The sequence below is a fragment of the Somniosus microcephalus genome, chromosome 2, assembly GCF_052327205.1.
Source record: "Somniosus microcephalus isolate GS21.2 chromosome 2, FLI_Smic_1.0, whole genome shotgun sequence".
Taxonomy (NCBI): domain Eukaryota; kingdom Metazoa; phylum Chordata; class Chondrichthyes; order Squaliformes; family Somniosidae; genus Somniosus; species Somniosus microcephalus.
Window position 1 is genome coordinate 331,106,036 of NC_140988.1, and position 13,050 is coordinate 331,119,085.

General features: G+C 53.0%; 1 protein-coding gene across 3 annotated transcripts in view; it reads left to right on the top strand.

Annotated features, from left to right (window-relative positions):
* myo5b (myosin VB) overlaps nucleotides 1-13,050 on the top strand; it is a 360,722-nt gene that overhangs the window by 257,215 nt on the left and 90,457 nt on the right. For all 3 annotated transcript variants that reach the window (XM_085974944.1, XM_085974932.1, XM_085974939.1), the window contains one exon: nucleotides 12,151-12,237. In XM_085974944.1, coding sequence (XP_085831070.1) covers nucleotides 12,151-12,237 — 87 coding nt within the window. The remainder of the gene's footprint in view (nucleotides 1-12,150; nucleotides 12,238-13,050) is intronic.

Consider the following 13,050-nt stretch of genomic DNA (forward strand, 5'->3'; position numbering starts at 1 on the left):
AATGGCATAAAGTAGCCTTCATTTACATCCTACCACCACAGGTGAATCTTGCCAACCTGTACAGATCAATCCTCTTTTGATGAAAATACATTTGTACTTCCCTTCAAGTTACAGAATCAACTTGCTACCTTTTTTTCAAAAATAGCAGCCAAGTAGGCATGTTATGCTTGGAATTTCTTGTCATTGAATTTTAACTGTTTGGACTGTCATTTTCTGCTACAAACGTCGTTCACCTCATAGCTCTCAGACACAGTTCAAGACTTTACCCGATGACTGACTGTGAACTTCCCGTATGGAATAGAGTCCAGTTCCTTGTGCAGGATCTGAACAGCCGTGTGCACAGGATTTCATGTATTTGGCAATTTTCACCATTGTGGGACTCCTGCAGCTTCACTCCAAGGTCTTTCAATGCAAGTATTCTCAGTAAATCTCAGTGGTAAGTACAACTGTTGAAGTACTTCTTTGACTCTGCCCAAAAATGCCATTTTGTGTCCAATGTAGCCTTGCACCATCATTGCTAATGCCAATACCAATGTGATGCGCCATCAATTACTCAAAAGACTGAGGTTAAGCGAGTAACAACCAGGCTTTTATTAACTAAAGAATGAAGGTCTAGTCTCGAGTGGTCGACCCGTCCAGAATACTAAGGGACTGGGAGGTAGTCACTTATATACCTGGGATAGTGGGAGGAGTCAGCCGAGGCATGTCCAGACCTGTACCTAGTGGAACACACATACACATTCAGACAGGTATAACAGTGGTTTACCACATTCACCCCTTGTTTAAAAATGAGTCCGGCGGGGTGAAGTGTATTTAAAAGTTCGTGTATTGGAGTCTCTCCGGCGGTCTTGTCTGCCGCTGTGATCGATGTGGCGACGGCAGGGGTGGTGGAGCTTCCGGCGTCGCGTCCCGTGTAGGCTGGGGCACTGGAGTGTAGTCCTCGTGGGTGACGGTCCAAGGCGGGCCAGCTGCTGGGGTTGGATATCGGGTCGTGGGGGGGGGGTGGTAATGGGTAGTGGGTTACAGCGGTCCCCGAGGGTGCGAGGTCTCGTATGGAGACTGTGTCCTCCCGCCCGTCCGGGTACGCAATGTAAGCGTACTGGGGGTTGGCGTGGAGGAGGTCGACCCTCTCGACCAGGGGGTCTGTTTTATTGGTCCTCACGTGTCTTCTCAGTAGTACCGGCCCTGGGGACGTCAGCCATGGCGGTAACGCTGTCCCCGATGTGGACTTCCTTGGGAAGACAAACATTTTCTCGTGAGGGGTGGCATTGGTGGCAGTGCAGAGCAGTGACCGAATCGAGTGGAGCGCATCGGGGAGCACCTCCTGCCAGCGGGAGGTCGGAAGGCCCCTAGACTTTAAGGCTAGTAGGGCGGCCTTCCAAACTGTCGCATTCTCTGTTTCCACCTGTCCGTTCCCCCGGGGGTTGTAACTGGTGGTCCTGCTTGTGGCAATACCCCTAGCGAGCAGGTACTGGCGGAGTTCGTCGCTCATAAACGATGAGCCCCGGTCGCTATGGATATAGCTGGGGAAACCGAACAGGGTGAAGAGGCTGTTCAGACATTTAATGACCGTGGCACTGGTCATGTCCGGGCAGGGGATAGCGAACGGGAAACGGGAGTACCCGTCAATGATGTTGAGGAAGTACACATTGCGGTCGGAGGAGGGGAGAGGCCCTTTAAAATCGACGCTCAGGCGTTCGAAAGGGCGAGTGGCTTTTATCAGGTGGGCTCTGTCTGGTCTATAAAAGTGCGGTTTGCACTCAGCGCAGACTTGGCAGTTCTTGGTCATGGTCCTGACCTCCTCAATGGAGTAAGGCAGGTTGCGGGCCTTGATGAAGTGGAAGAACCTGGTGACCCCCGGGTGGCAGAGGTCATTGTGGAGGGCCCTCAGCCTATCGATCTGCGCGCTGGCGCAGGTGCCACGCGATAGGGCATCTGGGGGTTCATTGAGCTTCCCAGGCCGGTACAAGATCTCGTAATTGTAGGTGGAAAGTTCGATTCTCCACCTCAAGATCTTGTCATTTTTGATTTTGCCCCTCTGCTTGTTGTTGAACATAAAAGCAACTGAACGCTGGTCAGTGAGCAGGGTAAATCGTTTTCCGGCCAGGTAGTGCCTCCAATGACGCACAGCCTCCACAATAGCCTGGGCCTCCTTCTCGACCGCGGAGTGTCTGGTCTCCGGGCCCTGGAGGGTTCGTGAGAAGAATGCCACAGGTCTCCCCGCCTGATTAAGGGTGGCGGCCAGAGCGAAGTCGGACGCATCGCTTTCCACCTGGAAGGGGATGGATTCGTCCACTGCGTGCATGGTGGCTTTGGCAATGTCCTCCTTGATACGGTGGAAGGCCGAGCGGGCCTCTGCCATCAGGGGAAAAGAGGTGGATTTGATCAGCGGACGGGCTTTGTCTGCATAGTAGGGGACCCACTGGGCGTAGTAGGAAAAAAACCCTAGGCACCTCTTCAGAGCTTTTAGGCAGTGGGAGTTCCGTAAGGGGACGCATCCGGTCCGGTTCGGGACCGATGACCCCGTGTTCCACAACACAGCCAAGGATGGCGAGGCGGTCTGTGCGGAATATGCACTTCTCCTTGTTATATGTCAGGTTCAGGAGTTGGGCGGTGCGGAGGAATTTCTCGAGGTTTGCGTCATGGTCCTGCAAGTCATGGCCGCAGATGGTCACATTGTCTAGGTAAGGGAAAGTGGCCTGCAGCGCGTTTTGATCGACCATCCGGTCCATCTCTCTTTGGAAGACGGAGACCCCGTTGGTAACGCCAAAGGGAACCCTAAGGAAGTGATAGAGGCGGCCGTTTGCCTCAAAAGCAGTATACTGGCGGTCTTCGGGGCGGATGGGGAGCTGGTGGTACGCTGATTTCAGGTCAATGGTCGAAAAGACGCGGTACTGCGCGATCTGGTTGACCATGTCAGCTATGCGGGGGAGTGGGTAGGCGTCCAGCAGGGTGTAGCGGTTTATTGTTTGGCTGTAGTCGATGACCAGGCGTTGTTTCTCGCCGGTCTTAACGACCACCACCTGGGCTCGCCAGGGGCTGGAGCTGCCCTCAATAATCCCCTCCTTCAGGAGCCGCTCCACTTCGGTTTTGATGAAAACCCTGTCCCCGGCACTGTATCGCCTGCTCTTTGTGGCGATGGGCTTACAGTCGGGGGTGAGGTTAGCAAACAGTGGGGGGGGTGGGACTCTGAGTGTGGAGAGGTTGCATCTGGTGCGCGGCGGGCAATTTGGAGGCTGCTGGCTGCGGACTGTGAGTGGGGGGAGGGGGCCATCGTAACGCTTTTGAGGTGGCACTGGAAATCCAACCCCAGTAGAACGGCAGCGCAAAGTTGGGGCAGGACCAGGAGTTTAAAATTATTGAACACAGTCCCGTCTACTACTAGTGTCACCACGCAGTAGCCACCAATGTCCACTGACTGGGACTCGGCGGCCATAGAAATCCGCTGGTGCGCAGGCAGGACTGGGAGAGAGCAACGCCGCACCGTGTCGGGGTGGATGAAGCTCTCTGTGCTCCCGGAGTCAAAAAGGCAGTTTATTGCATGGCCGTTTACCTTAACGTCCATTTTGGACCGAGCTAGTTGGTGCGGTCTCGTTTGGTCCAGCGTAACAGAGGCCAGCGTAGGGGTTGGTGTGTCGCTGCGGGTATCAGATGGGGGGGGGGTTGGCGGCCTGCTGCGTCCCGGCTGGTGTCCAAGATGGCGGCGTCCATGATTCCCATGTGGCTGGAGTCGCCCAAGATGGCTGCTGCTGCGGTGGTTCGCACATGGCTGGGGAGGCCCAAGATGGCGGCCCGCACGGCCCACACGCGGCGCTGTTGGGGGCCCAAGCTGGCGGCTCGCACGGCCCACACGCGGCGCTGCTGGCGTTCGGGGTGGCTTTGGCCTTGCAGACGCTAGCGTAGTGTCCCTTTTTCCCGCAGCCCGAGCAGGTCGCATTCTTCGCCGGGCAGCGCGCTCTGGGGTGTTTGGCCTGGCCACAGAAGTAGCATTTCTGGCCTTGGGATACTGCTGTCTGGCTTTGGGACACTGCTGCGGTGGTTGGGCCGTTGTTAGGCTGTGGCTGGGGTGGCACGGTGCTATGGGGCTGTCCTACCGTGTCCCAGGTTGTCGTTCCCCGCGGCGTCCACGGTGCAGAGGAGTAGGCATCCATGCCCCGGTAGGCTGCGTCCAGCGTTAGTGCGATTTCGGAGGCTTTGTCGAGGGTGAGGTCACTCTGCTCCAGCAGTCGCTGTCGGGTGTAGTTGGACCTGTGGCCCGCTACGAAGGCATCCCGGATCAGTTCCTCCGTGTATTTAGTGGGCGTTACCGCCTTACACCCACAGGCCCGGCCAAGCACGGACAGTGCTTGGAGGTATTCCTCAGTCGATTCCCCAGGTTGTTGCTTGCGACTCCCCAGGAGGTGCCTGGCGTAAACTTCGTTCACAGGGCGCGTGTACTGGGTCTTGAGGAGCTGGAGGGCGGCTGTGTACGAGGTCGCGTCCCGGATGACTGAGTACACTCGGTGGCTCACCTTGGAGATCAGGACAGACAGTTTGTTTGCATCCGTTACGACCGCAGTGGAGGCAGTCAGGAATGCCTCGAAGCACATGAGCCAGTGAGCAAACTTGGTAGAAGCGTCCGCTTCCCGACTGTTCAGGTCCAGGCATGCTGGTGTGAGGATCTTCTCCATTATAAAAAATTTAGTTAATAAAATTGATGCGCCATCAATTACTCAAAAGACTGAGGTTAAGCGAGTAACAACCAGGCTTTTATTAACTAAAGAATGAAGGTCTAGTCTCGAGTGGTCGACCCGTCCAGAATACGAAGGGACTGGGAGGTAGTCACTGATATACCTGGGATAGTGGGAGGAGTTAGCCGAGGCATGTCCAGACCTGTACCTAGTGGAATACACATACACATACAGACAGGTATAACAGTGGTTTACCACACAATGCAGCTCTTCTATTTGTGACCAAAAGTCTTCAGCTCTTCACCTACATTGTTGAAGATATTGGCTGCTTGTGCCATTGTTGCCAGATAGAAAAAGAGGTCTTCATCAAAGTGTTCAGCTTTGATGTTGTTTTAGTGCACTTAGACCAGAAGTACATCCAAGTTTCCAATCTCTTATCACCTCATCCAACTGCAGGCTGAACTTTGAGGATTTCAGCATTTTGTCAGTCATCTCAATTCGACAGTGATTTGACATCTCACAAACTCGGTAGCAGACTGTGTTGTTTTCAGTTGTTCCTGCATTTCTTTATGCACACTTTGAACCATTTCAATTGCAGCCAGCAGAACAAGGCCTAGAAATTCAGTTGGTAGCGCCAGCCGCTAGCGCCTTAAGAGGGCGATAAGTGGGGCGTGAAGCGGCTAGCGCCCGGGCGCGGCGCGATCTGCGCCTCTCGCGAACTTGAGTGAAGATTTCGCGGCGGCGCAAAACCGCAACGCCCGCTCAGCTGCGCGCGCAGATCCTGACGTCATTTCATGGTGCAACGCCCTTGGTGCGTCCCGAACCGGAACTTCAGTGGCGCCCCCCTTTCTGCCTGGCGCTCGCAGTGACTGGTTGAGTGGAACGGTTCCCAGTCGCTGTGGGGCTGGGGGGGGACGCTATTTAAAGGGGACTCTTCCTGCATTCTTTGTAGTAGCCATTTTGGACCACTCCTTCTGTGTGAGAGAGAGAGAGATTTGCAGAGAGACAAAGGGAGAGAGCTTTCTGCTTTGACTCCGTGCTTGCACAGGTACTTCTGGCTTCAGCCCAGAGCTTTGTAGTTGGATTGATTTTTCAGTGCCATAGCCTTGAGTGGCCACATATAATGGGGGCTGCAATGGGTGGAAACGTTGGGTTTCTCCATTGCATTGAGAGGGCTCAGATGCCGAGAGAGAGTGCCAATCATGGCCAGACGGAGGAGGGCCAACAGGCGTCAGCACAGGAGGCCTTACCCTCCCAGGGTATACCGCCAGCACTTCTCCTACCTCAACATGTTTGAGGAGCAGTGCATTCGGAGGCTTCGATTCAGAAGGGAGGTGGTCACTGAGATCTGCCACCTGCGTCAGAGAGATCTGCAGCCTCAGCTGAGGAGCAGGACATCTCTGTCGGTGGCTCTCAACTTCTGTGACACCGGCTCCTTCCAATCCGCTACTGGGGACATTGCCAATGTCTCCCAGTTCGCGGTGCATTGCTGCATCCGCCAGGTCACGAATGCCCTCTTCAAAAGGAGACGTCACTACATTTCCTTCCCCATGACCCTGGACAAGCAGCAAGAGCGTGCAATGGGATTTGCAAGAATAGCGGGCTTCCCCATGGTCCAGGGTGCCATTGACTGCACGCATGTGGCTTTGCAGGCGCCTCTAGAGAATGCCGAGGATTACTGCAACCGGAAGGGGTTCCATTCGTTGAACGTCCAGTTGGTGTGTGACCACAGACAGCTGATACTAGCTGTCAATGCCCACTTTCCAGGCAGCAGCCACGACGCCTTCATCCTACGCCAGACTTCTGTGGCAGACATTTTCGAAGCCCCGGCTCACCCAGGAGGCTGGCTTCTCGGGGACAAGGGCTATCCTTTGTGCACCTGGCTGATGACGCCACTCCGTGCGCCCACCACCCCTGCTGAAGAGCGATACAATGACAGCCATCAAGCGACCAGGAACATCATTGAGCACACAATCGGCGTGCTAAAGCAACGGTTCCGCTGTCTGGACCATTCCGGGGGAGCCCTGCAGTACTCGCCTGAGCGAGTCTCCCATTTCGTTGTAGTGTGCTGCATGCTGCATAACTTGGCTATCCTCAGGACTCAGCCACTGCCAGCAGACATTGGAGGACCACCAGAGGAGGAGGAGGAGGAGCACCAAGACGGGAGGGAGGCACAAAGTGCAAGGGCCATCAGTCAGCGGCTTATTGCAAGTCGGTTCTAGGCCCCCTCTCAGGGAATGGCTTGTGCCATTGAAAGAACATGAATGGACCCGCTCCGCAAACCCTGAGCCGGTCAAGGCAACAAATAGTTCAAAGTGCAAACATGCACAATCTGAATAAAGACAATTATTTATTTAACAAACTCTGTGCCCTTCCCGCATGACAAACAAATACAGAGAAACCCCCAAAAAAAGTCAGACACATAACTGGCTCTCACGACCTGGAGACAATGAACAGAAGAGTTAAACAAAAATGACCATGATCCTCGGCCTTCACAAAAAAGAAACACAACATTTTGCCACACCTCCTACTTTTTGGCCTGCGAGGGTGATCTGCCTCGCTTGCGAGATTGGCCCCTTCCCGCCCTGCAGCTCCTCCGCAATGGGACCCCAGTGGCTGCAGCAAGGCTGGGGGAAGGCTGCTGAGGGACAGATAGTGAGTCGGCAGATGCCCTTGGGGGACGGTCTGGGCCTGGAGGGCCCGGCTGCTGACTGCTCCAACTCTGCTTGGGCAGCAGCAGTCTGTCCTACGGGTGGTGGCAGCTGCAGTGGAGGAGTGACAGTGTTGGCAGCAGGAATGCTGCCAACCTGACAGAGCACAGGCACTCCCTGGCCGGACGAGACACTGGCACTTGCACGGGGCAGCACTGAAACATGCGCAGCAATCTGCTGAAGCACAGACTGCTGGCCTGCTGCGGCGCGGCGAGGGCCCCGGCAAATCCTGGCCAATCCAGCGAGGGTGGCAGCAGTTAGTGCTCGCGTGGCCCTGATCTGTGTCTGCATCAGACCAGCCAGTGACTTCATGGCATGACTAAGCACTTGTCTGGAAGCCGCGTGTGCTGCACCGAAGTCCTGCAGACTCCTTGCCTGTGCTGCCCCGAAGTCCTGCAGACTCCTTGCCTGTGCTGTCCCGAATTCCTGTACACTCCTTGCGAGTGACTCTATGGAGTCAGGCATCCTTGCCACTGCAGCCATGAGCTCAGTGTGCCTGCGCTCTGCCTGGGCGCCCATTTCACCAAGGAGCCGCACCTCCTCTGCGCTCACTGTAGCAGGACTGGAGGCCATACTCACCCTCCAGGGTGAAGGCCACTGAGCTTCCCTACCCCCCCCCCCCGCCGCCCCCCCCCCCCGCGTTGCTGCAGCCCGCTGGGCCCCGGAGCTTCATCCTCCTCAGACCCTTCCACCCTGCTCCCCTCCAGGGAAGATGTGTCCCCATCATAGCCATGGGCTGCCTCGGCTGAGTGTCGCACTGATGTTCCGGCTTCCTCTTCCTCCTCCTCGCCTTCCGATTCACTCACAGTGCCAGCTTGAGGGCCCGCCTACTCACCTGGTGAATCAGCATCTGAAAGCAGGGAGGTACAAGAGTTGTTTTAGTGTGAGGACAGAGCGGCAGCGAGGGAGGCATGAGTGCTGCAATGCACTGCATTGGTTCGATAGTGGCAAAGGATGCTGGTGTGAGGCACAAGTGGAAAGAGAGAGGTCAAAAAGGTGATGACCTTACCATTGCTGTCCAGAACGGGGTCGTCCTCTCCAGTGGCGATGGGGCCAATCAGCCGGCCTGCCATAATCCGTTCCACTCGCTGCTCCAGATCGCTGAGGTCTTTAAGTTCAGGACGGCCTCCCCCGGTCCGTTGCTGCTGCCTCCTATTGTGGGCCAGCTTGCCCTGCAAGAGAAAGGACGGGCTCTGAGTACAGTGTGAAGCCCTGATCTTGCCTGCACTGCCTCCCATGGTCGAATAGCCCTGACAGTGTGTAAAGTGGTGGCTGTGCATGTGATTTTCATGAGCGTCCCATAGGTGTTGGATGAGGGCTGGGCATTGGGGCTTTCAGGACCCTTTGGCCATAAAGTGAGGTGCACATGCAGGGATGAAGAGGATAGTGGAAAGGGTACTCACCCTGACAACCCGAGTGAGGTCGTTGAACTTTTTTCTGCACTGCGTTGGGGTCCTAGGGACCATGCTGCTGGAGGTCACTTTGTGTGCCACCTCCCTCCAAGCTTTTCTATATTCGCTGGGCAGCGGCCTCCTGCCACTGTCAGGAAAGTGGATAGGTCGCCTGCGCTCCACTGCGCCAACCAGAACCTTCAGGGCCCCCTCACTGAAGCACTGCGCTCGCTCCCTGGCCTTCTCCATGGTCGTAGGCGTAACGATGTCGCAGCAGGTCTGTCCAGGCCTAGAATCAGGGCTGCAATGTGCAGGGCGTGGCTGCAAGCCAAATCGACCCTCCCCCTTTAAGAGGTGACTGGCGCCAGCGTGTCTGCCTGCAATCGCTAACTCGCCGCACCTGCGCTGCGCTCGCTCTCGGCGGTAGTGCTTCGGCTCGCCGGCTTAGCGCCTTAGGATAGTCGTGCACCGCCTGCTTTAGCGCAGCAGCAACCTCTTGGGGCGATGCAACTCAATTTCGGTGAAGGTGGCGCTGAGGTGCGCCGGGCGCTAAATTTTGCGCACGCTCGACTGTAGCACCCCAAACGTGGCGATACTGAATTTGAAGGCCCAAGTGTCTTATTAGTGGTGTGCTTGTTTTATTTGAAGCAATCTGCTGGTCAGCTGGCTTTTTAGCTTTGTGTTGGGAAAAACTCAGTGGGGTAGATTTTCATCTTCACTGCCTGAGGAGTAAGCTAGCAAAGCAGATTGCGTGCCCTTTTCAGAACCCATCTAATATTCATTGCATTGATTTCAATAGAATAAAAATCAGCTGAGTCCTATGAAGGATGGGATGGTTTCAGGTTTATTGATGAAACCAATGAGGCACAGAATGCACTTGGTTTTGATCCATCTAGGTTTCGCCACTGAGGACTGTATTTCTGAAAATTGTTAGCATACCGATGTTTCACTGCACAACGGTGTCTTCTGTGGCCCATTAGTTATGAATGTGTTCATACTTGCCGCAGAACTACAATACTATGATATAATCTCCAATGAAATGAAGCATCATCTTTCCTTACTTACAGATTTACTATTTGTAATATGTCCATGTAATGTGCTGGTGTTATAACATTAAATAACTTTAGATGCGTTTAGAAAAGGATAATGAAGAGTTGAAGATAGGGAGCCTTACTGGAAAATGGCAAAATAAAAGGGCATCTGACCCAAATTAACTAGGCGGAAAACTTAACAAAGAGATCGACAGATCAGTAGTGGGTAATCTTCAAATATGAACTGCACAGATTACAAAATAACTATATTCCTACAAGGTGAAAAGGAAGTGCATCAAATCATAGAGTTCACTGGATAAATAGAAAGATTAAAATTAAACTGAAACTTATGAGGGGAGGCATATGATAAAATTAGGGCAAACAATATTAAAGGCAATTATGAGGAATATGGGAAGTATAGTCCGGAAGTGTAAATGGCGATTAGAAAGACTAAAAAACAATGTGAAAAAAGACTAACCGATATTAATGGCCCGGAATTTGCTGCAATTTTGCACCCAAACAAATACGTAATTGTGGCATAACTCTAATTTCCGGCATAAAAGATCAAGGAAATTTAAGCGCCAGTGTCTTACACTCACTCTTGCACAATGCCCGAATTTCCTCTTTTTTTTACGCCAGTTCATCGAGACATACACCCGACTATTTGTGGCTCATTAACATGGCTTCGCATCAACACCCCCACCACCAGCAGCACCCCCCCCACACCCCACCCCCCGGCCACATGGAAAAGAATAGAACAGGCAAATTTCCTGCGATTATGCTGGGTCAATACAAGTGTAAATTCAGCTGCCCTCAAAAGTTTGTTGCCATCCTCTGCCTGCTTCAGGACGCCATGCAAGCCATGATCCTGACCAACGGTTCCACCACAGACCCAATTCACGTACGAACGGGGTGTGTCATTGCACCAACGCTCTTCTCGATCTTTCTTGCTGCAATGCTCCATCTCACCCTCAGTAAGCTCCCCACTAGAGTGGAGCTAATTTACAGAACAAACGGGAAACTGTTCAACCTCCGTCGCCTCCAGTCCAGATCCAAGGTCGTCCCATCCTTTGTCGTCAAATTATAGTATGCAGACGATGCTTGTGTCTGCGCTCACTCGGAGGTCAAACTCCAAACCATCGTCAACACCTTCACCGAAGCGTACGAGAGCATGGGCCTTGCACTAAACATCCATCAGACAAAGGTCCTCTACCAACCTGCCCCCACCACACAGTGCTGCCCCCCGATTATCAAAATCCACGACAAGGCCATGGACAACGTGGACCACTTTCCATACCTCGGAAGCCTACTATCAACAAGGGCAGACGTCGACGACGAAGTCCAACACCGCCTTCAGTATGCCAGTGCAGCCTTCGGTCGCCTGAGGAAGAGTGTTTGAAGACCAGGACCTCAAACCCGGCACGAAGCTCATGGTCTACAGGGCAGCAGTGATACCCGCCCTGCTGTATGCCTCAGAGACATGGACCATGTACAGCAGGCACCTCAAAGCACTGGAGAGGTACCACCAACGCTGCCTCTGCAAGATCCTGCAAATCCATTGGCAGGATAGGCGCACCAACGTCAGTGTTCTTGCTCAGGCTAACATCCCCAGCATCGAAGCTCTGACCACGCTCAATCAGCTCCGATGGACGGGTCACATTGTCCGCATGCCCGATACGAGACTCCCAAAACAAGCGCTCTACTCGGAGCTCCGGCACGGCAAGAGAGCCCCAGGTGGTCAGAGGAAACGCTTCAAGGACACCCTCAAAGCCTCCTTGAAAAAGTGCAACATGATCATAGCTGATCCTCTATCTCAATACCATATTCCTGCTCTCTCCCCCTAACCCTTGATGCCTTTTGTGTCTAGAAATCTATCTATCTTCTTCTTAAACATATTCAGTGACTGAGCCTCCACAGCCTTCTGTGGTAGAGAATTCCACAGGTTCACCACCCTCTGAGTGAAGAAATTTCTCCTCATCTCAGTCCTAAATGTCCTACCCTATATCCTGAGACTGTGACCCCTCGTTCTAGACCCCCCAGCCAGGGGAAACATCCTCCCTGCATCCAGTCTGTCTCGCCCTGTCAGAATTTTACACGTTTCAAAAGGATTCAGAAGTTCAATGCAAACTGGACGAAAAGAGTGGAGGATAGTCTTGACTCAGTTTCTAGTGGGCATGAATCTGTAGCACAAAATGGTCAATAAGTTGATACTAGATTGGCACTCTCAGAGCGTGGCTGCTGAAATCCTATTGTGTTAATCGCAGAAGGAGATAATAAATGGATAGGAAAACTAAACAAAAAAAGTTTCAATAAGATCCTTTTGTAAATGCTCATTTCTCTCTTGCAGATTTGACCCTAAGCAAGCTGTACAGCAGCTCCGGGCCTGTGGAGTGTTGGAGACTATCCGGATCAGTGCTGCAGGATACCCATCCAGGTAGGTGTGCGGCTCATGCTACTCTGCAGAGGTTAATCTAAAACCCTTTCGTATATAAATATATATGGGAGGTGGAATAAGGATTCTACCATTATTGCATGCGAAGTGGATAAAAACACAAATATTTGAGGATCAAATTGCTGCCTTTGAAGCCTGAAGAGTATCTGTACCATCTCTGAGTACGCTAGGATTCCCATTGCAAGCATGGATACAGTGAAGAACTTCTGAGACCCACTGAGTCCATGTAATTTCTTGTGCCTGTTCTAGGAGCCTCTGAGAAAATCCATGAGACTAACTGACAAAAATAAAACTGAAGTAAGCTATTAATAGGGTTTGAAAAAGTGTGAGCTAGAGTAGGTACGACATCTGCAGCAGTAATACAGCTCATTTGCAAAGCAGATTGAGCCCAGAAACCAAGTCCACTTGAAAGCTTCCTCAATGCTGAAGTACCGCCCTCCTTAATACTTCCAGTACTTCACTGACATGGCCATTTTTCATGTGTGAGCCTTGACGGTGCTGTCCGCAGGCTATTTTACCATACAAGGCACCACAACCAAGTTCAGTGCTGTTCTCGCCTGATCTCATATGTGCACACTTGCAGCAAGGGTAGGAGTGTGAACGCTAGTTGATTTGTTTTGTTTTGTTCTCCAATTCAGGGGCCCTGAAGCCAGTTGTAGCTCTCTTACCACATTCTACCCTGTAGTACGTCCCCTTCCGCTGTCGCCCTGTCCTTGCTGACCTCTACCAACTCCTCGCACAACGCCTTGTGTCCCCGCTGCCCCTCCCACCTTCCCCACCACCAGCATTTGTCAA